This window comes from Tachysurus vachellii, chromosome 18 (assembly GCF_030014155.1).
Source record: "Tachysurus vachellii isolate PV-2020 chromosome 18, HZAU_Pvac_v1, whole genome shotgun sequence".
Taxonomy (NCBI): Eukaryota; Metazoa; Chordata; class Actinopteri; order Siluriformes; family Bagridae; genus Tachysurus; species Tachysurus vachellii.
The window spans coordinates 3678726-3704087 of NC_083477.1; the positions used below are offsets into that span (position 1 = coordinate 3678726).

General features: G+C 38.9%; 1 protein-coding gene across 2 annotated transcripts; it reads right to left on the minus strand.

The window, feature by feature from the left end:
- Positions 1-608: 608 nt before the first annotated feature.
- On the minus strand, positions 609-15833 carry ramp2 (receptor (G protein-coupled) activity modifying protein 2). 2 transcript variants are annotated; one of them, XM_060893167.1, is made up of 6 exons: positions 15683-15833; positions 14378-14464; positions 13000-13056; positions 5339-5365; positions 3811-3967; positions 609-2790 (listed from the first exon to the last, which is right to left on the minus strand). In XM_060893167.1, the coding sequence occupies exons 1-6, from the start codon at positions 15738-15740 to the stop codon at positions 2541-2543; spliced, it is 636 nt and encodes a 211-aa protein (XP_060749150.1). In that variant the 5' UTR covers positions 15741-15833; the 3' UTR covers positions 609-2540. The 2 variants fall into 2 exon arrangements, with proteins under 2 accessions (XP_060749150.1, XP_060749149.1); XM_060893166.1 differs by lacking the exons at positions 13000-13056; positions 14378-14464; positions 15683-15833 and adding an exon at positions 7695-7926.
- Between the last annotated feature and the right edge of the window lie 9529 nt (positions 15834-25362).

The window sequence follows — 25362 nt, forward strand, 5'->3', positions numbered from 1 at the left end:
TTTTTGGATAAACACCTGAAATCTGAAATAAGCTCTGTGGAGAGCACAAGCTCCAGATAATTTTCACATTTTTTGAGATACTAAATACATCTTGAACAAAACATGTAAGAATCAGAAATATTTGCTGCTTATTTTCCAAAATAACCCAAAAGCCAATCCTATTGGTTGTTTATGGAAGGAAACGGACCGATGATGACTTTTGGATTCACCTTTGAAAATACCACCAATACCTCGACCCTGCAGCAAACTACTTGCATCACACATTGGTGTCTGCCACTGAAACAAGATGGAAAATATAAAGATAAACCATGGCTTTTAATTTTTGTATTTTTTTATTTTTTACTTCTTAAAATTGAATCTAATCTTGAATCTAATCCAAGCATGAAAAATCGGTGATCAAGAAATGAATCCACGTCGTCTTATATAAGTTCATTATAATTATCTTATAACACTATTACAATAATCTGACCCCAGATTATTGGTTCGATCCCAGAGGTCCATGATATATATATATATATATATATATATATATATATATATCATGGACCTATATATATATATATATATATATATATATATATATATATATATATATATATATACTATATATATATATCTCAAGAAGACAAAAATCTTTGTTTTTAAGTTGTTAGATGCCAGAGTTTGAACAGAATACATATATTAGTAAAGAAGCATTTTGACCAAAAAAAAATCACCAAATGTTCTTGGAATTTATCTGAAAAAGTTCCACTCTGTGTCTTGTATCAGTGACAGACAATTATTCTGGGCTAAATATTAAAAGAAAAATAATGGGTGAAAATTCTCTCTTAGTCGTCCTGTTACAAAAACCGACAGTCACCGCTAATGACTTGGGTCATAATATCATAAAAATACACATTGAGATTTTAGCATAATCATAATCAAACCCTAGCCAGCAAATTGGCCTTTGTCACTTGATAAGACTGACACACATACAGTATATTTATAAAAACACTAACTATTAAAATCAAAACAGTCTTACAGTACATGGAGTAAGGCTTCAGTGGCTTATGAAGGTGTTAATAAGAGAGTTGGACCAGCACTCAGTGTTAACACATGTTAATGTTAATCTTAACGTTAATATCTGCATCAGGTTTTGAGATTATAAATGAGTAAATTGGTGTATGAAACAAATGAGGTCAGAAGCACGAGAGCAGACGATCAAACTAATTTCAAAAGCGTCTGGATGAGTTTTTAACGTCAATTCGAACGAATTCTCTTAACCGTCATCTTTTTTATAAGGATTAAATATTGTAAATGAAAATGAATTCAAACTAAAATGCTGCTGATCCTGATGTGATGGTAAGTGTGGGATCTTAATATCACCGGTGCAGTAGTTCTGTTTCCATCTAGATGCCGTGCAAAACAAAAAAAGAAATTACTGAAAAAATTCCAAAAAATAATTTGAGAAAATTTTGGAGAAATTTCTAGAATTGTTAAATTATTAGCAAATTATTGTTTAATTCTACAATTATTTGTAAGTTTTTTATATAGCAGTTGATAAATCAGAATTTTTCAAGCAGATTTCATGTTCCGGCTAATTGTTTATTATTTGTACCTTGTCTAGCAGACAAGACGAGATATCAAATAAATTATGGTTCCTACTGATTGTTTTGCGAAACGGACAACTTGAAAACAGACGTTTTATAAACAACAGCCGATCGACGGATGATTGACAGACGATCTTTTCGGAAATCAAGAAACGAATGTATGTGGAAACACGGATGAAATAGAAAAACGTGAATCCGTTTTAGAACTCTATGCACAATATGTGCGTTACTTCACCTTGCAGTTACACACATTGAGAGAAAATACAAGTGCTAGTCAGACTCAAATATTATTTAACTTACGATGTGAGGAGAGAAAACAATGATTTGCCAATGATTTGTTGCCTTTTTTGGTGAACATAATGTGCTACTTAGAAACGTGCTCAGGACTATATATTGTTATAGACTTATTTCTGTATGTTTGTGTAAAATTAATTTGTTAGTTTGTTAGCTAACTAGCTCAGAATACCTTGCATTATGTCATGTTAGCTCATTTTTGCATCCTGGAGTTTCTACTTGATGGAAGCTCACAGTTGGTGAGCTAGCTCATGAATTTATCTTGACTTAATTTCATTTATTTACCCCATTACATTCCCAATTTCATCCCAGTTGAGTTGATGGAATTCCTAGGATTTATATAAAAGCATCTGTATAAGCCGTCTTGTCAACATAATTTCTGTGATTGTACTAATTGTTAATCAGAATATTAATTAAAGACAAAGCTTTCAAACCAAGATAAAGAGTTCTTACACTTTTGTGGATTCCTGGCTACTGTTTATGTCGTATTTCAGTTCGAATTATTTCAGAATTCACATAACATTTAAATAGAAACAGGACTACTGTCAGGTTTTTGGTCAGAAAGTTCTGCATGTCTCAAAGCAGAGGACACGAGTGCCAGGTTTTTTTTCCCAGGAAAAGGGCAGATGGAGCTAATCCGTGTAACGGAGGCAATCTTTATGACCTCCTGTCTCCGTTCTTGGTCTTTAGAACGACAAGCACCACCATGGCCGGGATAAGACATATAGGGGTCATGACGAGGGCGAATATGACGTTAGGCGGCGGATCCCGGAGCGTCTCAGTCGGACAATCCTGGAAAAAGGAGGCGTGGATTTCCACAAACATGTCCTCCACCAGCCTGTTAGGCCACGGGAGCGCCAGGCACTCCGCGATGTCCTCTGAACACACGGTGAACTTGTTATAAGGACTGAAAGAGAGATCAGGCAAGAGTGTGTACATGTCCAGCCAGATGTTTCAGATAAATATCTTCAAGAAAAAAAAAGTCTGCAGTTTAATGGGAGTGACGTAATGGCTTTTCATCTGCTGACTTGTAGTTAGACTGATTATTCGAAAGAAGGTAAACAAAATGACATCACAAACAACGCCAACCAATCACACGCTACATCTGAAACAGTATAACACTGTACTAAAAGGTACGTTACAATTGTACGTCAACATATATACACATATAACCTTTTTTTGTTCTTTATGTATTAAATGTTCCCTTTTTTAGGGAACAGTAGTTTAACTAAAACATTTGGGGAAAAAAACATAGAATTGTAATTTTTATTAAGCAATAATTATTTAACTTTTTCAGCTATTTACAATTTTTTTAGTATTTAACCTTTTTTCAGCCTTTTCAGAGTTAACAAATGTTTTTACTAGTTTTCAGCCATATTTTCAAATTTTTGGAGCATAATTTTTTTAAATTTCCAGCTATTTCGATTGACAAGATTATGGAGCATTACTAGAATTTTTAAGGATTTTCTACTGTTTTGGTAGTCGAAATTTTGGAGCATTCAATAATAAGATTTCTTTTTTTAGTTGGAAACTTTTCTTCTCGAAATTTTTATTCTGCTATTCTGCTATTCTTAATTCTAAATGAATAGACTTTTTTAAATAACAAATGCACACTTTTTAATGTATATTTTAATGGCTTTTTAATGTGTTTTTTTAAATAAAATTTTCTTGATGACAGATTTTAACAAGAAAATCATAAAATAGATTTTTTTAGAACTTTCTCCGCTGTTTTGGTAGTCCAACACTTTTTTTTGTAGATGTCACCGTATGTTTTATGCCTGAACAATTTTACAAAAAAAACAAAACAATTTTTGCCCATTCATCCATGCAAAAAATTCCCATGTGAGCTGTCTTCCTTCATGATCTGATTTCAACTCTCTTGCTATGTCAGCAGTTTTAGCACATGAAGAACAGAAACACCACTAACCTTTTCACATTGTCCCACATGCACCAGTCGGTGGCGTTGATACTCTCCATCTCACTCTGAAATGTTTTTTGGCAGTATGCTAGGAATTCAGAGTAGCACTCAACTCTTGAAAATGGAGTCTCATCACACAAGGAGCAATATATATCACATGTGCTTGCTTCGTTCCCGTACACAAAGAGAAAAACACAATTAAGTAGAAATATTTCACAACTTAACTGAGAAAAAAACATCATAGTACAAGTACACGTATACCACTTGATGTTAAATTCTTACATCCAATTGGTCAGGGTTTAATGCTGTAAATACTGAAGTTAATAAGTTTTAAAAAATAAACAAAACTTCAATAAAGAGAAGTTTACACTTTACTTAATTTATTTTTCTTTTTAATTTCATGACAAAAATATATATCTATCATTCATAAGTGTTCGGCTATATTAACTACATAAACATAATTTTAAATAAATGAATAATCAAATGAGAACTTATCAATAAATTCTACAGTAGTATAATAAAATACTTTGTTTTTCTTATCAATAAATTCTACAGTAGTATAATAAAATACTCTGTTTTTCTTTTTTTTTTTTTTTTTTTTTGATAATTAAAATTTTTGAAAATCACAAGAATTCTTTACCTTTTTTTTTTGTAAATACCAAATTTCAGTGTTTTTTGGTACATAAAATTATGTATCATCACCTCTTAATTTTAGAACTTTTACATTCATTCATTCATCTTCTACCGCTTATCCGAGCTACCTCGGGTCACGGGGAGCCTGTGCCTATCTCAGGCGTCATTGGGCATCAAGGCAGGATACACCCTGGACGGAGTGCCAACCCATCACAGGGCACACACACACACACACTCATTCACTCACGCAATCACACACTAGGGACAATTTTCCAGAGATGCCAATCAACCTACCATGCATGTCTTTGGACCGGGGGAGGAAACCGGAGTACCCGGAGGAAACCCCCGAGGCACGGGGAGAACATGCAAACTCCACACACACAAGGCGGAGGTGGGAATCGAACCCCGACCCTGGAGGTGTGAGGCAAACATGCTAACCACTAAGCCACCGTGCCCCCTAGAACTTTTACAGCTATGTTAATAATCAACATGTTGGAGCATCATTAGAGTTTTTAAAAACTCAAATGATGACTTTTTTTTTTAATTTTTATGAAATTTCAGAATTATAACCTTATTTACGTAATTTTTTGTTATAAGAAGAATTTCATGTACGGAGACGTAGCATCTTGACAAGCTGCTTTTTTGCGTTTTTGTCTTATTATGTTGAACATAAAAGGAAATGAATACAAAAACATAGTAAATAAATTTTACTGTAGTCTAAGAGGAATTGTGTTATTGGGAAATATTCAGTTTCAGGGTGGTAACAGGACTGAAACCCCACTTATAATTGTCTGATTCTGATTCATTTCCCATAACGTTAAACTTTCCTCATGTTTTATTCTTTACAAAACATCGATTCCATTTAAACCAACACTACAGGAAGTAACACACGGTGAACACTTACACATTGCTTTCTCTTCAGTGCTGATGCCTAAAAAAGAAGAGACATCATGAGTGTGAGAGCAAATATTTAAACCAGGAGGTCAAATTCAGGTCAAAGATTTGTGTTTTTCCCAAATGCTAAACTTCCACAGTTATACAGAACAGACCAGAAAATTGAAACACACTTTCCTCCTCGTTCTCCTTAAAATCTAGCTTAAGACTAAAAAATTGCAAAAATATATATTCATACTGACTACAATGGTAATCAGATTGTAGAAAAAAAGTAATTGTATTTTTTTTTCTACACAATAAACAAGAGTTTGATTAAATTGAATTTTTTTTTTTTCCAAACACTGAACAGTGAAGTGGAAAACATGGACCCCAATTTCAGGGATTTCATTGTTGGTGCTCACAACAACATACAAGTTTATCACACAATTTTGTTTAAAAATCAGTTTTCATTGACCAAACAACCAAATATTTGCATTTGTAAACAGCATTTCTTTGCTATGTACCTGTACTATGCAATGACAATAAAGTTCTAGCTAGCTAGCTTTAATTGACAATGTATGATTGTCTGTATGGCCAGTTTGTTGTGTTGTTTTTTTTCTGCTGGTGGAAACTCGTGTCTAAGATGAACAATGTAATACCACAGGTACTGAACTCTATCAGATGCCAAGTTCTCTTTTACACACATATATGTTTAAATGAGCCTAAAATGAGAAATGTTTATATCTAAAATACTGAATGTACTTGAACTGTAGAGAACTTTTACATGAGGAACAAATATGATATGATATGATATGATATGATATGATATGATATGATATAACAGGAAGTAGGAAGGTTCTAGATGGGAAGTTTCCAGTTGATTTTGCTGTACTTTTTTTTGTCTTAGCATGATTAGCCAGATAGCTCCAGTGTGAAACCTAAAAAAGAGCAACCAAAAACATGTCTTGCTGACTCAGTCCAGCTGGAGCAAATGGAAAACTCAGGAAATACAGCTCCAAGTAAGTGGCATGAGAACCTGGCATTGATTATATGTTGCTTTTAAAACAACTGACTACATTTCTGCGACTTTGTTCCCACGTTAAAGAGACTTTCTTTCTCCTTTTGCAGAGTGTTTTTCCGCTTACGCATAGTTACGGACTTGTTAATGAGACGGTGAGTCTTACTTTTTGGACTGATCGTTAATCCGTTTTAAACTGGTTTATTTGTGCAACCCGATTTAATTGTGCTAAGATGTTTACCATTTTAAGAAATTGACAAAAAAAATCACAAGTCAGCCGTTTAAGTGTTTTTTTTTGTTGTTTTTGATGTTGTTTTTTATCACATTCTTCAAATCATTCAGGTTATTTGCACAAATAAACTATTGCAACTTTAAAGTTGTTGACTGTCAGTTGAATACTTGTGTATTCTTCATGATATTTAAGCATTTTAAAGAGAAAAAAAAAACTAGCTTGCTGACAGCATGACTGTTTACAGCTTCTATAACATATGTGACATTCCACATGAAAAACTCAAATGTAACTAGAAACTGATAAAAAAAAAAATATTGACGCCATTCTTGATTTTTTTTAAATGAAATTGCAATCTGTGCATTAACAATAATCTGTGCCATTCTATCGTTAATAAACCATTTGTGCCATTCTATCGTTAATATCGTCTCTATAAAGGAATAAGAGGAATGAAACATGTCTTGGGTGACTCATTCATTCATTAAAAAAAATCTTATTTTTTCAGTCCATTTTTATTTGTTTACATTCTACAGGAATTTGACTATTAGGAGATTTTCTCTGATTTCTATTGACACAGACAATTAATAAAAAATAAATTATAATATTTATGTTATAGATATTTCACCGAGCTGATAACCAAAATCTCCATCAGACCATAATTAGCAAATATTAGCAAATAACAATGGATCAGATATCGGATTAAAAAAAACAAATTTGAAACAAATGGAAAACATTAAAAGTGCCAGAAATTCTTAAATATAAAAATCCTAGTCTGATTGATTGATTGATTGATTGATTGATTGTTTGATATTTTCGGTATTTAAATACTTTTTTTATTATTATTATATTTGTAATTTACGTGACTTGTTTGTGAACAAACAGAATTTTTTCCATGAAAGTTGTTTTTATATATTTTTATTTAATTATTTATTTATTTTTTGCTTGCTTGTTTTTAATCATTTTAAAGCTTAGTAATTGATTAATATATCGGATGGAGATCAGTATCGACATCGGAAAAGACAACTCGGTATCGTGCCATCTCTAACGTTCGAATAAATATTAAAGCTCTAAACGTTTTAAGCGGTTTCAGACCGTTAAAGTGCAGAATAATCCGTGGGGACGTCCTGTGTGTGAACTTACCGGAGGAAACACAGAATAACAGCCCCAAGAAGACGAGCGGTCCGGTCATAGCAGAGAGCGCGAGGCGCCGCTTCAGCGCGCGGACCGTAAATGAGTGAAGTGTGCGCGAGGGGCAGGAAAAGGAAACGCGGGCAGGGTGGAAGAGACCGGTCCCTAACCACGTGCTGATCCCTGCACGTGCACACTTGTTTGCGGGACCAGAGCAATACGCTTCCATATACTACGTAGTGGGCTGAGTATTCAATAGGGATACAGCCGGTGTGTAAGACCAGAGAGAGAGAGAGAGAGTGGGAGAGAGAGAGAGAGAGAGAGAGAGAGAGAGAGAGAGAGAGAGAGAATGGGAGAGAGTGGGAGAGAGAAGGAGAGAGTGGGAGAGAGAGGGAGAGAATGTGTGTGTGAGAGAGAGAGAGAGAGAAAGAGAGAGTGGGAGAGAGAGAGAGAGAGGGAGAGAGAGTGGGAGAGAGAGGGAGAGAGTGGGAGAGAGAGGAAGAGAATGTGTGTGTGTGAGAGAGAGAGAGAGAGAGAGAGAGAGAGAGAGGGTGGGAGAGAGAGAGAGAGAGAGAGAGAGAGAGAGAGTGGGAGAGAGTGAGTGGGAGAGAGTGGGAGAGAGAGGGAGAGAGTGGGAGAGAGAGGGGAGGGGGAGAGAGAGGGAGAGAGTGGGAGAGAGAGGGGAGGGGGAGAGAGAGGAAGAGAATGTGAGAGAGAGAGAGGGGGGGGGAGTGGGAGAGAGAGGGAGAAAGTGGGAGAGAGAGGGGAGAGAAGGGGGAGAGGGGGGAGTGGGAGAGGGAGAGTGGGAGAGAGAGGGAGAGAGAAGGGGGGAGAGGGGGAGTGGGAGAGAGAGGAAGAGAAAGAGAGAGAGAGAATATCGACATGGTTATAAAACAGATGTTTCAAAGGGTGCCCCGGTTATAGGACACACCCACAGTCTTTGTTAACTCTCTCTCTCTCTCTCTCTCTCCCTCTCTTGTCTGTCTCTGTTCTCACCTCTCCCTCTCTGTTCCCTGTCTTTCTCTCTTCTCTCCCTGTCTGACTCTCTCTGTTGCTCACACCACTGCCCCACTCTCTTGCCTGTCTCTGTTCACACCTCTCCGTCTCTTTTCCCTGTCTTTCTCTCTTCTCTCTTTCTCTTGCCCTCTCTGCCTCTCACTCTATCTCTTATGTGTCCCTCCTCCTGCTTCTCTCTCTTTCATTCTCTCTCTCTATTGCTCACACCACCACCACCACCACCACCCCTCTCTCTCACATCTGATACCCCGTTAACCCCCCCCAACCCAGTGCAGTATTTTCTCACAGGGCGCTCGCTGCAGCTTCACTGAGCCTCTCTGATTTATTTTGGTTCACATCTGTTGCCGAGTAGGAAACACGAGTAAACATTTAGGACCATGATGAAACGGATAAACGAATAAAACAGCTTGTGTTAAGCGAGCTGAGGTTCGGGACTCCTGACCAAAAGTCCACCAGCTGTTCTGTTCTCTTTAAGCCAGAAAAAAAAACCCTTCACACAATCTCCATCAGTGGCGAACGCTCCTGCACTTTTTAACTAACATTATCCCAATAAAAGAACTATCAAAACTATTCTTCTTCGTGTCGGATCATATGATGAAGATCCTGCTATTAGTGAAAATGACATCATCAGTCTGAGCCATTGTGCAGAAATCTGTGCTTTAGCACGTTTTGTTTATCCTCACAAATTTCCTGCAAATTTATGCCAGATTTTTGCCACCATCTTATTGGTTGATTTTAGACCTGCGTTTTAAAGATTTTAGTCAAAATCACGCTAAAAATCACACAGATTTGGTCTGATAGACCAACACGAGAAACCCCCGATGACGCTGCCGCTAATTTCGGTATTAGAGCTAGTAATGCTACGTGACAAGACAGGTTGTTTAAAACCTTTAAAATCGCAAGAGTTAGGCAATATTTAATTTATTAATCAGGTTGCTCGCTCATTAGGATGCTTTTATAAGATTTTGTAAAATGTAAAAAAAAAAACCAAAAAAAAAGCTAAGTTGATGTGTTTAACCAAACACAGCTGTGGACTGTTTTGTTCTCTTCTGTTCTGTTATGTTCTTTTCTAAACTTCACCTCCTCTCACAACGCCTTGAGTCAGAATTGGGAGGAAAGTTGAGACACACATACAGACATACATACACACACACACACACACAATCTCTCACACACACACACACACACACACACACACATTATATACCAGTTTAGATATGTCAAGTCACATCATGGCAATTTTAGGCATGAAAGAAGTCCAACTTCATGCTGAGAGGGAACCAATCAGGAGAGAGGAAAGAGGAAGTGGAAGAGCCTGACATAAGTCAAAGTCAATACAGTACGAGGAGTGATAGAGTCTTTATTTGTTCAATAACTATCCCAAAGCTACTGACAGATCGTCATGTCATTTATCCTCTTTGTGGAATTTCTATCTTCACCAAGTAGTTCATTCATTCATTCATTCATTCATTCATCTTCTACCGCTTATCCAAACTACCTCGGGTCACTTGGAGCCTGTGCCTAACTCAGGCGTCATCGGGCATCAAGGCAGGATACACCCTGGACGGAGTGCCAACCCATCGCAGGGCGCACACACTCATTCACTCATGCAATCACACCCTAGGGACAATTTTCCAGAGATGCCAATCAACCTACCATGCATGTCTTTGGACCAGGGGAGGAAACCGGAGTACCCGGAGGAAACCCCGAGGCACGGGGAGAACACGGGGCAAACTCCACACACAAGGTGGAGGCGGGAATCGAACCCCCAACCCTGGAGGTGTGAGGCGAACGTGCTAGCCACTAAGCCACCGTGCCCCCAGTAGTTAATTATTATGTCTTTATTCTTTTATATATTTGCATTTATTTTTCTTTTATGATGTAACAGAGAAATTTCCCCATTGTGGGACGAATAAAGGTATATCTTATCTTATCTTATCTTATCTTATCTTATCTTATCTTATCTTATCTTATCTTAAGATCATACGTGCTTAATTGTTGCCTAGCGACTTGTTTTATTTCAAACTTGCTTCTATCCTGCAAGTCCGAGTTATCTGAAGCACTCTTGTGTTTGTATTTTTTTGCTTTGCATTTTAACTAGCATGCTAACACTATCCAATTTGAGTAATCAAATAGCCAAGCAATAAAATACCCCAAGAAAAAAGAATTTGATTTATTTTTCTATGCTGTATTTTACTTAGCGGGCTAGCTCTACCGGCTTTAGAGATAGGCCGAGTCATCTCATCTCATCAAGTTTTTCGAATACCTTTGAGCGAGCGATATCTCGCGAATGAGATAGAATGAGAATAGAATATATCTATAGAATGAGATGGAATCCCTTGCCACCCAATCCGCCACCCCGCACTGGAGGAACTTAGCTAAGCGATCATCTTAGAAGTGCACTATGGCTGGACAGTTGACAGTGTTTGTTTCTGATTGTCCTATTGATAATTTGTCGATAATGTTGAGGAAAATCAGCAGATAGAAATATCATGCTAGCAGGAAATGCTGTGTCGTAAACACAGTACTTAGGCTGTTTCCAAAATTGCATACTACTGTAATAAATACAATACCTGTTCTATATATTTTTTTCTATATATTCTTCTACACAAAGTCAGTGATTTTAACCAGTCAGATTTACTTTTCAGCTAAGGTTAGCTAGCTAGATTATCTAAAATATGCTAGATTACAGTAGATTAGATATTTAGATTTTTTTACATGGCAAAAGTGAAGTGCCAGCACTAACATGGTCCTTCTAGCAGAATCTATATACATTTTGCCAATGATTCTGACTGCTAAATAAGGCATTAGGTGCATCTAAAATCACATGTTTATGCAGGCACTTTGTAGCATCAATAGTGTGAGTAGTGAAAATTGAAGAAGAAGAAGAAGATGAAGAAGAAGAAGAAGATGAAGAAATGCATTTCAACAGTGGAATGTTGGACATGTCATGCACTCAACTAAACACTTTGAGCTTTGCTTACATAGAGAAGAGAGGCAGGGCTACCAGGCACCAATGCTGGTTGTATAGTATAAGTGGGTAGGGTGTAGTTAGTCACTTAGGATGTGGTAGCTTAGGGGTTAAGGTGTTGAACTACCAATCGAAATGTTGTGAGTTTAATTCCTACGTCCACCAAGATGCCACTGCTGGGCCCCTGAGCAAGGCCCTTAACTCTTAATTGCTCAGTCGTATAAAAATGAGATAAAAAATGTAAGTCGCTCTGGATAAGGGGCGTCTGCTAAATGCTGTAAATGTTAGGACACAGCGGCTCAGTTAGCTAGTCGATGTGGAGCACGGAATCAAAATGTGTAGTGTTTCTTTCTCTATGAACACATAGTGCTCTATAGCTACATGTGATTGGCTATTTGTACTGAAAGGGGTGGGACTTACAGTCAATAACACATCTGCCATGTTGAGCATCATGTGTCCTGTGTTCTCTGTTTATATAATTCAACCCTGGTGCTACATTTAAGGATTTTCCCCAATTTTTCCCATCAGGCTTGTTTTCTATTTCTAAGTTGTCAATCAGAAAATTTAAACTAAACTATTGAACTGTGAAACTATCTAGTACCTAAAAGGAGTTTTGTTTCTTTGCTCTGGCAACCTATTTCTGAACACCATGAGCTGTTAAGTTCCACCTATAACTCATATAACGCATGACGTGTGTTTTAGCTTAAGGGGTCTTGAAGTAACACCAGAAATCTGGTTTGTCTCACTGACAATTTTATGCCGCAGCAACAATCTCTGGGTAGATCAGTAGCTATTTAATCACGTTTAGTGATCTATTTACACAGATTTTGCCACACGGATGATTACATTTAGTTACTACATTACAAGTTAACTACAATACTGATCACAAGAAGTGGAAGAAAAACTTCCTTTTCCTGGAAACTGTCCGTGTAGAAAAATCCCTGCTTAAGCTATATATCCTTAAGTTACACAAACATCCTGACCTTTGAACTCTGAACAAGAGGCTATTACAGGTAGACCCCTGAGACCCCTCACAGTCTGCTGTGTACAGTACAGTAAGCTGCTCTTTATTGGCATCACAGGTCTCCTGTCAGGTTTATAGACCTATTTTTACACAATATTTTTTTTTTATGACTTAGTTGTATATTTGGTTCATTTTGTATCCAATGAAACAAAGAAAATGTCTCAGACACCTAAAAGTTAAAACAGGCCACAGAAATGCAGAAGGACTCGGTCGGACGTGACGGGCTAAGCGTGAGCCGAAGCCCTTGATGTGGTATCAGGCTAACGCAGTGTGTTTTGACAGCTGTGTGTTACAGGCTCTCTCACTTGTTGTGGTTAATGGTGTGCTTGGGACTCCTGGGAAAATGGGGGTGTCGCCCGGACCTGGAACACACACACACACACACACATACACGCAAAGAAAGAAACAGAGAAAGAACCGTGATTTATGTGTTGTTAGAAATGGTACATTTCTTACTCACAAGTGCAAATATCTAAGTATAAGTATTTACTAGAAAACATTAACATACAGTATGAATGAAATTAAAAGTACAACGGAAAAAAAATCCAAAATGAAAGTATTACGCAATCAACCACATGCTAGTTTGGTTGATGTTTGCATTAGTTAGTAAGAAAACCAACCCAGCTAACAACGGCTAATAACTAGCTTGCATGCTAGTAGCTAATACAAGCTAAATTTGGCTTTCTTATTAGTTCAGCAGAAGCAGAAGTCAAAATGATTAGAATCTCTCTCAGCAGACATATGACTGAATTCACTGAAAGGGAAAGGACACAGGATATGGAAAACACATTTTTGATAACTTTTGGTTTTTACCAGGGGGCGGTTCTAGGGTCTCATCTTTAGGGTGTTTTAGCCCTCAGTGAGAATTTAAAACAAGAAGAGTTTTATATTATATATTATATGACTACATAGTAAGCCAAAAGTTATGGTATTATTTAATGGCAAAAATGGACACCAAAATTTTATGCATGATGTAATGATGCCAGTCTTGAATCAGATCAGTTCATGTGTGTGTGCATTCTCTACAAACAGTGTGTCCAAACAGTGTGTCCTTTGTCACAAGACAAAGACCAAATCAATAAATGTTATTTTTATTTAGTATTGAATGGATTGTTTGCATTAATATTTTGTTTGTGCTACAACTCTGGTAATAAGAATAGTGAAATTTCACTGCTTTTGGTTCCCGTCTTTGCGGTTTTCCGCCGATTAACGTTACAGATAAACGCCTCCAGCTCTGACTGACTCTGTGCTCTGTGCTTCTCCGTTCAAATAAAACAGACAGATGATGACGCACTTTTGAAAGACTACAAAAAATCGCTCTTAGATCAAACTGATAAATAATTTTCTTTCATATCGGCGCCATGTCCTGCATTTTAACGTAATTTTTATTGTTTATTTATGAAAGTAAAAATTATACTTTTAGTTTTAGGGTGGCTGAGATCACAGACGAGGGGCTGGAGCCACCCTAAAAAAAAAGGCCTAGAACCGCCCCTGGTTTTTACACTGATGGATGAGGAAGAAGAGAAAATTCATCATTGTGTAGCTTGCAAGTCTTTAGCAGTGTCTCAATGTGTGTACAGAGTAGCAAATAAATTATGCTTTGTACTTCTGGTTTTACTTCAAGCACTGGTTTAATCCACAACATGCTAAATTTAATGGTCTTAAAACGAAATAAAATCTCACCGTGCTGTTCTTCCGAGTGTCTGAGAGGAGTGCCTTCGCTCGGAAAGAGTGCCTGCAGCCGACCAAACATCAAAAACATGCAGGTGACTGCAAGAGAGGAAACACAGGGTCAAACACACACCTCAGCGTACGCTCTGAATCAGGACATTATACAATAAAGTGACAAAAGTAAGACCTTCTCTTTGACTGCCTCTTCAAAAAGGTCTGCTTGAAGCTAATTCTGATATTAGACAACAAAGAAAAATGATTCTAAAACTAAATGATATACAATCGTTTATTTTTGGATGTTTTCTCTTTTATAAAACCACGGAAGAGCAAATTACTGCTCTAGAAGCTGATGTGGCAACCAGCAAAAGGTATTTCTCCTCCAGATGTCTTTTTAAGGACCTCATGGATGTTTCCACACACACGTACACACACACACACACACACATTTTCTCTCTCATAATCATCCCGCAGAGGAAGGGAGGACGAGAGAGATAACTGGTGATGGCAGGAGTGCATCCTCTCTTTGTCCTGTTCGAGCAGCACATTTCCTGATCTGATTATTTTAGACCTGCACCAATATGGAATTCATGCTAGAGCTGAAGTTGAAGGAGGGAAAAAAAACAAAACAACATGCAACAAGTGCAATGTCTTATGAGTTACTTCTTGAGCACCAGGATATGAACCTGTAAGTAAAGAAAATAGGCGAGTGGATCAATAAGAAAATGTCCCTCATTGTCCACACTGTCAGAAAAAAAAAAGGTACCAAACTAGTTTAGTACCTTTAGTGTGTATCATTAACCTTTGGAATGTAGCTCGATTTGAAAAATATGTCTTAGTGCAATATCCAGCAAGCTGAAATTTCTAAATGAACTTACTTAATGAAATTAACATTCAACCCATAATTGAACTGAAAGATTGGAGAAAAAAAAGTGTAGTCTGTGTTTCTCCAGTAGGTGGAGACATAGAGCAATAACCACCATGATGTTAGCTACCAACAAAATGTGCTGATGATGTAATTTTTTAACACACACACACACACACACACACACACACACACACACACACACACACAATTTGACACTTTGTAAAAGTACCACTGCAGGTGTGAAAACTTTTTGCAATCACAATGTTTTGCAAAACATTTTCATTAAATCTCGATCGATGAACGCACACAGAAGGACTTATTGTGTTATTGTGATTGATTTACTAAACTTTATTTCTGAATGTTAATTAATGTCTCTAGGTTACGGTATATACTCTATATAATCTTCGCTGTAGCTCAAATTCAGAGAATTTGTATACGTTGGCAGTACTTACCCCAAAAAGAGGGGCTCCATGTTGGCATTAATCGAGGTGAGGACACGTGAGGAGACATGGTCCTTTAGTCCACTACGAGCTCGGTGTGTGTCTCAGTGAACACTGATCACATGTAGGAACCTTTATGCAGGAAGACTCGACTAAAACAACAGGATGTGCTCATTTCCTTAAAGGGGTGGTGGACTCACACAATGGGACAGAAGCCACAGATAGGGCGGGCTGCTGTTGTGTAGACCACCTCTCTCTTTCTCTCTCTCTCTCTCTCTCTCTCTCTCTCTCTCTCTCTCTCTCTCTTTCTCTCTCTCTCTCTCTCTCTCTGTCTCTTGCTAGTTCTCTCTCTCTTTTCTCATTCTCTTTGCACTGTCAGCACCCATTCTTACTCTCAGTCTATCATTGTTCGACTCCCTGGGTTTTTTTTTTTTCTGTTCCCTCTTTCAGATGTCCTCCAAAGCCAACACTGGCTGCTCCAACAGAACCAATTTCAATGGTAACCTCAAACCCACATTGAAGTGGCTTATTTTGACTAGAATGTCACAGCATTAGGGTCAACACCTGCTTCATAAACAGTCCAACAAAGGTTCAGTGAAAGGACAAAATCGTTCCGAAGGTACAGTATGTGTAGCACCGCCGATCAGGTTGCTTTTTGTGGTTGCTGTGGGTTTTAGAGGTTAGGAAAAGCAGTTTGACGTGAAATGTCCATCAGGAGAAAAAAGTCCTGCAGGAAAGTTTTGAACCTACTGATATTCACACTGGAAAGTTTCATTTTACAGCTTCACTTTGTCCCTTGAATATACTGGCACTGTACAAGTTGTTCCTTTCATTTTCATCCAATTTTTATGATGGATTAAAACATTTATTTTTATGAGATTACCAGTGTGGGAACTTGTTTGTTTTACTTTTCATCTTTCCAAGCCATTGTTTCATGGCCTTTTAAGCCACACAGTTAAAAACCTTGGGTCATGTGACCACGAAAGAATTGTGAATGCAAAATAACGTCCAAGTCCTTCATGTTCCAACAGAAAATCATTGACCCTGTTGTTGGGAAACGTAAGTTCAAAACATGATGATGCTACAGCTATCCGTGGACTGGAACCTTCGACTGAGACCTGGAAGGGGTTGGTTTTACTCTCTCTCTGCTAGACAGTTGTGGGTTTCTGTACAGTATGTGGAAGAATTCAGACTTGGCTTATATGTGTCTTACACTGCAGTGTGATGAAAACTTTTAGTGACATTTGCTTCAAATAGATCCTTCACCTGACTTATGTGCCAAACAGGTCAAATACAATCAGGAAGAAGACAACAGGCAAGTAGCGATATCCTGCAAACAAATAAGTTAAAGTGTTAAAGTTGACGATCGTCATACAAGGAAGTCGTTATCTAGCACGTTCTTGTTCTTGGAGTAGCAGGGATGTAAAAGGCTGGAGATTAGACCGTCGAGGATGTCTGAGGAAATCTGAGCATGAAACATCACAATATGTAGAACCTCAAATTCCCATAGCTGTTCATCCATCCAGCTGTTTAAAAGCTCCTTCTTTGACCCTGTCACTGGTTCACTGGTTGTCCTTCCTTGGACCATGTTTGAAAGGTACTAACCACTGTACTGTATATCGGGAAACACTTCACAAGACCTGTTGTTTTTTGGAGATGCTCTAATCCACCAGTATCAGTTCCTTGCCCATTTTTCCCTCTGTAACTGACTGTTCTCTTGCTGCCTAATATATACCACCCCTTGACAGGTGCTACTGTTACGAGATAATCAATGTTCACACAGTGTTCGCCAGGTTTTAACCCGATCACCTTGTTTAATTGCTATGGTTATACACGCAGTAACTAAAACAACCAAAATCCTCTCCGAAAACTTCATGTGATATAGAACGATATCCTTATCTATTATCTACCCAAAGCAGATTGATGACCATACAAAAGATCACAATTTAGCAAGCATTAATGCAAAAATCCTGATCTCTCTTCTAATGCAGAATTCTAGAAAACACGAGAGCAGTTTTGTATATTTTTTTGTGTATTCTTTTTTGCAGTTTCAATGTTGCAAGAAGGCAATTCGACACAGAACCATAAGGCGGATGTTGTGCATAACCGAATCAACAATTTTGATTAAACAAAAAACCAATGGTGTATGATACAGGCACTCAAGGACAAAGGCCCGGAGATGGGGGGAATAAAAAAAACAAAACAACTGTCAGCGAAAATACCAACAACCTCCACTGAGCACAAATGAGGTACTGTTTACACAGAGATACATTACACTGAAAAACAGAAAGGCCGCAGTGATGTTTAACAAAAACTTGCATAAGTCCTGAAAAACATTTCTATGAACAGTAACGATGAAGAAAATTCATCTGGCAACTTAATTACAAAGATTATTATCCAAATGTGGTAAAGAGCTGGACAATCAAGCATTACAGTACTTCAACATGAATTTTAAACATTGACCATTGTCCATAATCCTGGCGTGTCCGGGGAAGTCGTGGCCTAATGGTTAGAGAGTGGTTAGAGAGTCCTATGGTTAGAATAGTTAGAGAGTCCAAACCCTAAGGTTGTGGGTTCGAGTCTCGGGCCGGCCACGACTGAGGTGCCCTTGAGCAAGGCACCGAACCTCCCCCAACTGCTCCCCGGGCGCCGCAGCTTAAATGGCTGCCCACTGCTCCGGGTGTGTGTTCACGGTGTGTGTGTGTTTACTGCTGTGTGTGTGTGTGCACTTTGGATGGGTTAAATGCAGAGAACAAATTCTGAGTATGGGTCACCGTACTTAGCCGTATGTCACGTCACGTCACTAAAAGTGTATGGTTTGGATGCATGCATAATCTGTACAAATCATTGTTGCATCAAATATTCCAAGATTTCATTGACGTTCCAGTTCCCAAGACGACAAATCCTGTCTCCATCCCCACCATGACCCCAGCTTTGTTGTTTGCTATTTGCTCACTACCTGATTGTGTGCACCTGTTTTGTATCAGTCCTTGATTAGGTTGCCTTTATATAACCTCTTGATTCATTGTGATGTCTTGTCGATGTTAACATACGTTAATGAGCTTTGGTTTTCTTTCTTTCTCGTTGTCCATATTTCTAGTTCTTTCTGGCTCTTGTCTGTTTTCTTGATCTTGATTACTGATTCTGGAAACTTCTCTGATGGCCCTGCTTCCCTGTGATCATTACATAACAGAAAATATGTTCTATGCACAAGAGAATACACGTGTTGCCTTGTGTTTTTTATACTATACTACCTTCCCAAGAGGTTTATTAGACTGATTAGACAGTATTCACAGTCCCTGGCCTTATGATTCAGTAGGAGGATGTGGTTATTGTTCGAGCTCAAATATAGTCATGTATTTTGCCTTCTTCTTCTTCTCATCCTTTTCTTAGAACAGGGGAATGTGTTGAAATTCTTGCCTGTGGTAATCACGTATGATGATGAATAGTTCATAGAGATAAGGCTAGAAAGCGCTTGAGTATTTCTTAAAGCAACTGCTGCGATGTTTTTTTTAAATTATAAACCGTTAACCGGTATATCTACCAAAAAATGGCTTGAAATATAATACAGAACAACAGAAACCGGATGAGTTTCTGGATGGTCTTTCAAGCATTGTTCTGTGTTTTTAATGGCTTGACACTTAGGTACAGACACTGAGAGACTATCTGTAACTATCTGTTACAGAGATAGATAGAGAGAAAGGCTACTCCAACCTAATGGGACCATGCTGGGGTTCTGGAAGTAGGACAGCAAATCTTTCAAAAAAGAAAGGCAGCAAGAGGACAAATCCTCATCTGAGGAACATCTCGCTCTGTTATTGACGCATGTTCGGTGTGAGGCCTGACACTGACGCATGTACAGCGCAAGTCTGACCACTGGCACACATGCACAACATGGTGCTGATGGTGCAAGACAAAGCAAAAGTCGTTCCCCAGGGGCAAAGTCTTTGAATAAAAGCCACACACACTGATATATACGTCATCATGCAATTCCCTTTGCTCTCGCTCTACTGGGCTCAGGCCCGGGATATTGATGTCAGCCAAATGATTTCCACATTTCATCCAGGATGCTTTTTTTTTTTGTTCTAGTGCTGCTTTGTTTCTGGTTGTGACGGCAGATAGAGTTACAGAGACCAAAGCGTGAGGTTTAATGCGATTTGCAAACAAGATAATGTGTCTGGGTTTTAGTTCTGTTACCAACTACAGATGGTAGATAGTAGAGATAACGATCATGGTTTGGAATCTGAATGAAATGCACCTCTATGTAACGGTTTGAATATGTGTTGTTTTTTTAAGTCTAAAGATCCTGCTATCATTCATAACTCTGAGCAGGGAAATCTCTGCTTGGCCCTGACAGAATATCCTCCATCTATGCAGCCAAAGACAACATAGTTGGTTTACATTACACGAAATGCCAAACATCTGACAGATAAGCTTTCCATCTTACGCCTTATCTTCCTGCTTACACTCGCTCTTGTTCTAACATCCACAATAAACCAGACATAAATCATAGTGCAGCCTTCAAGATTCATTAACCGTTCAAACCTCCGTCCGTGATCGAGCTTCAGATTGATACAGTCCATCCCCCATAAAGACCCGCAAACACCTGCGTGCACGGAATCGGCCAAGATTTCCACACAAACCTCCCAAGTTCTAATCCGCAATTCCCAAAAATTGCATAATGTGAAGTCCACACAAAGGCCTACTCTAGTCCAAAATAAATATCTGCACAACAGATCTGCAAATAAATACTCGAAGGAGCCAATTTATTAAATCTTCTATTTATACAGCAAGGCAGTTGTGATTAAATCGTTTTCCCATCGCTCAAACCCACACACATTTGGATCTCCTTCTGAAAACTACACAAAATGGAAACATCATGTTGTTTATGCAGCACGTATGGCCGTTCAGAGTGATGGGAAACCATTGGGAACGGTTCCAGGAGAGGTTTAGAGGCATTTTGGGAATATGTAAAGAGGAACGAATATTTTTTCTGCCAATAAATCAAGCTTGGGTTAAGAGCAGCGAGGCTTCTCTGTATTGCTTCTACATTTCTATGTTTTAATTTGCTTAGCTGAGCAGTTTATGGCAAACATGTAAGTTCTTGCCTGAGGGACCAACAGTGGCTCATCTGAAATAACCACTGGTATGGGGCAAGAACATAACATCAACAAAGGTCTTGCTTTGCTGTACATTTAGCTTATTTGCTTGATGCTTTATATTTGACAAAGGGTACAACTGAGCAGTTGATGGATGATGTTCCTGCTCAAGTTCCCACCAATATCAAGTTGAATGTGCCAAGATTTGAAATCATGACCTTCCAGTCCATAGCCAATTGCAACACAATGAGTTAAAGTACACCTACGTATGTATATAAATCCATCCATCCATCCATCTATCCATCCATTTTCTACCGCTTATCCGGAACCGGGTCGCGGGGGCAGCAGTCTAAGCAGGGACGCCCAGACTTCCCTCTCCCCAGACCAGGGGCGATTATAGAATTTTCATTTTAGGGGGGCTCAGACCCCAGGGTAGGGTTGTATACTACTAACCTTATTGCAATCCACTATTCCATTGTATTCCCTGTATTTCACTGTAAAAAAATGAAAAATTTAGATGTGACCAGTCACTAGAAAATTTTGAGTTGTGAATGTAGTTTGTTTTTTACAATGAAGACTTCCTGATTCATTACTCACTGTACAAACACACGTACACACGTTTCCAGTACAAACACAACATTTTACTGTTTGCATTTCTATGCTCACATAAAAACCTCAGATAAGGAACTTTTTTGACAAAATAAAATAAACTTTTAACCAACTTTTATCCAGAAAATAACATAAAAGCCGTCCCTGCGGACTGAAACACGCGCTGAATCCATGCAGACTCAGTTCAGGGGAGGAGCCGAAACATGACGCAGCTTGTCACCGCTTCAAATGCGTTTTTAAAGGGGACTGAAGTGATCAAAAAATAATCAATCAAATAATTTTTTAGAGGGGCTGGGCAGAAGTTTAGGGGGGCTAAAGCCCCTCTAAAAAGGGCCTAGTGACGCCCCTGCCCCAGACACTTCCTCCAGCTCTTCCAGGGGAATACCGAGGCGTTCCCAGGCCAGCCGAGAGACATAGTCCGTATATAAATCCAAAAAGTTGTATATTGTCTTGACATGATCTATGATTTTGAGATTTGGACTTGTATCTACTGACATTTACATGATTTAACTTTCTGTACTTGATTACCAGTTTAAAGCAGCTTGCATTAGACTCGACTTGGATGTGAAAGTGAGAAAGTCTATAAGAAAGGAACCCTGGTGTGTTTTCTCTTCTGTCCTCTCTGTGCAGGCCTTTAGTCAGAACAAATCAATTAAAGTTGGGTGCAGACCAAAACAACTAGCCCGAGAGTGTCTAAGCACAGTTCTACTGCAATGAAAATTCGATTCGACTCTGAATCGACTCGACCGCAGGGAGTGAACCAAACATGCCATGTGTTTTGGGTTGGGGCTTTTTTTTTTTTTACTTTTTTTTTAACCTTTGCTACAGGGACAAAACTGAATCAAATGATAGTAGAGCTTTAGACATGCTGAGTATTCAAAAATGTTTTGTGATTACTGTCTTCATCTGATAAACGTTTATTTACCATTTTCCCTGTTATTTCTGAACAATGTTTTTTTTAGCCCTACACACACCCCTCAGAGCTTCTTTTCTTTTCTATTCTTTCGTTTCTTTTCTTTTCTGTTCTATTATGTACAGGATGAAGCCAAACTAAACCAAATACCAAACAAACCAAAAGTATCTATTTCGCTCTGATTCAGACTTTGGCAAAAGGACTAATAGGTGTAAAAGCACCCCTAGACATGACTTGGACTTAAGATCTGCTCATCTGGAGTTCATCCCTTTAATATAATTCACACACACACACACACACACACACACACACACACACGTATTATTCATATAGGCGCTGCTGCATGTTTAAGTTTCTTGAGTGTCCTTATGAGATCTGAGGTGATCCTGAAGAAAATCCAGAGAACAGATGCTTTGTGCTCCACCATCATGGAAGCACCACTGAAATAATAATTGAAACATTTCAAAAATTATTTTAAAAAGATTTGGAGTGCATGCTGGATGCAGCATTTCCTCCTGTGAGCCTGAGTCAGCATCTTTAATCTTAAAAAGATTCATACAATCAGATTCGGGTTGCGCAAAAACTAGCGTAGAACATATGATGCTACGGACAGCCAATAAAAATTGGATTAATAAAAATAACTATAAAAGCAAGTAAATTATGTGTATTAATTCTAACCTTGGGGGGTCACGGTGGCTTAGTGGTTAGCACGTTCGCCTCACGCCTCCAGGGTTGGGGGTTCGATTCCCGCCTCCGCCTTGTGTGTGTGGAGTTTGCATGTTCTCCCCGTGCCTCGGGGGTTTCCACCGGGTACTCCGGTTTCCTCCCCCGGTCCAAAGACATGCATGGTAGGTTGATTGGCATCTCTGGAAAATTGTCCGTAGTGTGTGATTGTCTGAGTGAATGAGAGTGTGTGTGTGTGCCCTGCGATGGGTTGGCACTCCGTCCAGGGTGTATCCTACCTTGATGCCCGATGATGCCTGAGATAGGCACAGGCTCCCTGTGACCCGAGGTAGTTCGGATAAGCGGTAGAAAATGAGTGAGAGTGAGAATTCTAACCTAAAGATTAAGCAACCACTTGTGGGTGTGCTGTTATATGAAAATAGGAAGCTGCTGTTACCACTCTGAAGTCACACCACTCATTTTCACACCACATCCGAAATGAGGAGTGTGTGTGCGTGTGTGTGTGTGTGTGTGTGTGTGTGTGCAGGATGAGCTCTTATGAGAAATACACCTGGCAGATTGGCAGAGTGCCCACTGAATCCCTTTATAGAGACTCCTGTGAGGGAAAGCTAATATTTTCAAGGTGAGTGTGTTCTGTACTGATTATGATCTATAATTATAGTGTTGTATATGTTCTATAACAATATGCATAGTATTATTTATCTACATAATGAATAATGTACTAAAAAGTTAAATTCTGTCTTAGTGAATATTTTTTAGGGTTTATTCCATATTAAAGCCCAGGACCTGCAAACACACTCTTCAATAAAAGCACACACGCTTCTCACTCACTCATTCATTTTCTACCGCTTATCCGAACTACCTCGGGTCACGGGGAGCCTGTGCCTATCTCAGGCGTCATCGGGCATCAAGGCAGGATACACCCTGGACGGAGTGCCAACCCATCGCAGGGCACACACACAGTCTCATTCACTCACGCAATCACACACTACGGACAATTTTCCAGAGATGTCAATCAACCTACCATGCATGTGTTTGGACCGGGGGAGGAAACCGGAGTACCCGGAGGAAACCCCCGAGGCACGGGGAGAACATGCAAACTCCACACACACAAGGCGGAGGCGGGAATCGAACCCCCAACCCTGCAGGTGTGAGGCGAACGTGCTAACCACTAAGCCACCGTGCCTCTACACACGCTTCTTCACAGGTGAATTTTACACATGTATGTTTTACACGTGATATTTCTTTTTTTTTCACTCATGATTTCTTTCTTTCTGCAATACATGTGTTTTTATTGCACTTCAGTGCCCGTGTGCAGTTTCCCAGCATAACATTTCAACAGGGATCACGTAGCTTTATGGAAAACATATGATCTAAACTATGAGAGAAGGATGTGATGTTAGGGGCCCTTACAATGTTGAATGTATTTAAGTAGGACCTTTAAGCACCTTTAAATGACCACCAAAGTACCCTTAGGGAATCTTTTCCCCTTCCATCATCATCTTCATTTAAGTGTATTGCTTTGAATCCCTTTCTTTCTAAGTGCAAAGTTGCACAAATTAAGTACTGATTAGATTTACAAATTTGTTATTGACTGTAATTGAATTTCAGTCCACCAAAAACATTTAAGTCACCTTTTAGCCTTGTTTGGGAGAGGAACTGATGTCAACGACTGCATGGAATGCGGTGTAAGAACACGAGGGTTTGAGATTCGTGGCAGGCCATAAAAGTGAACCCGTGCTTCCATCTGGTGGAGGAAGGCTGCTCAGTGCAAGTTGAAGAAGGAACTGGTTTTTAATATGAAATCGAAATCTAATCAATCTTCACATCTTTTTAAACTTGTTCCTACTGTATACTCTTAGAACCCATTCGTTCATCAGCCTCAGATTCCTGTTCTTGTGCGACAAGCAGAGGAACCCGATGACTTCTGCCGTTGTAGCTCATCCACCTTAAGGTTTAATTTGTCGTGAGTTGCTCTTCGGCTCACCGCGGATGTAAAGGGTAGTTATGTTATTTCAGAGCTACCTGTGATCTGTTGTGCATGAAATACTCCATTCTGATGTTTGATGTGAGTGTTAAGAGAAGAACTTGTGAAGGTCTGCGTGTGATGGCATGCATTGGGCTGCTGACACATGATTGGCTGAGTTTATCACTGTATGAATGTTCAGGTGTTCCTAATAAAGTGGACGATGAGTGTATAACTTTTATAAACCTGGACAGGTTTAAGATGCCAAGATGTGCATAATAATGTGTAATAAAGTGAACAGCGCGCGCGCCCTCTGTCCGATTCCGTGCACTAGTGCACTCAGGCGTAGTGCATGATGTGTCCACCGGTTAGCGCGCGAGAACTTGGAGTACAGCTAAACATCTGTAATGGGAACTTAGTC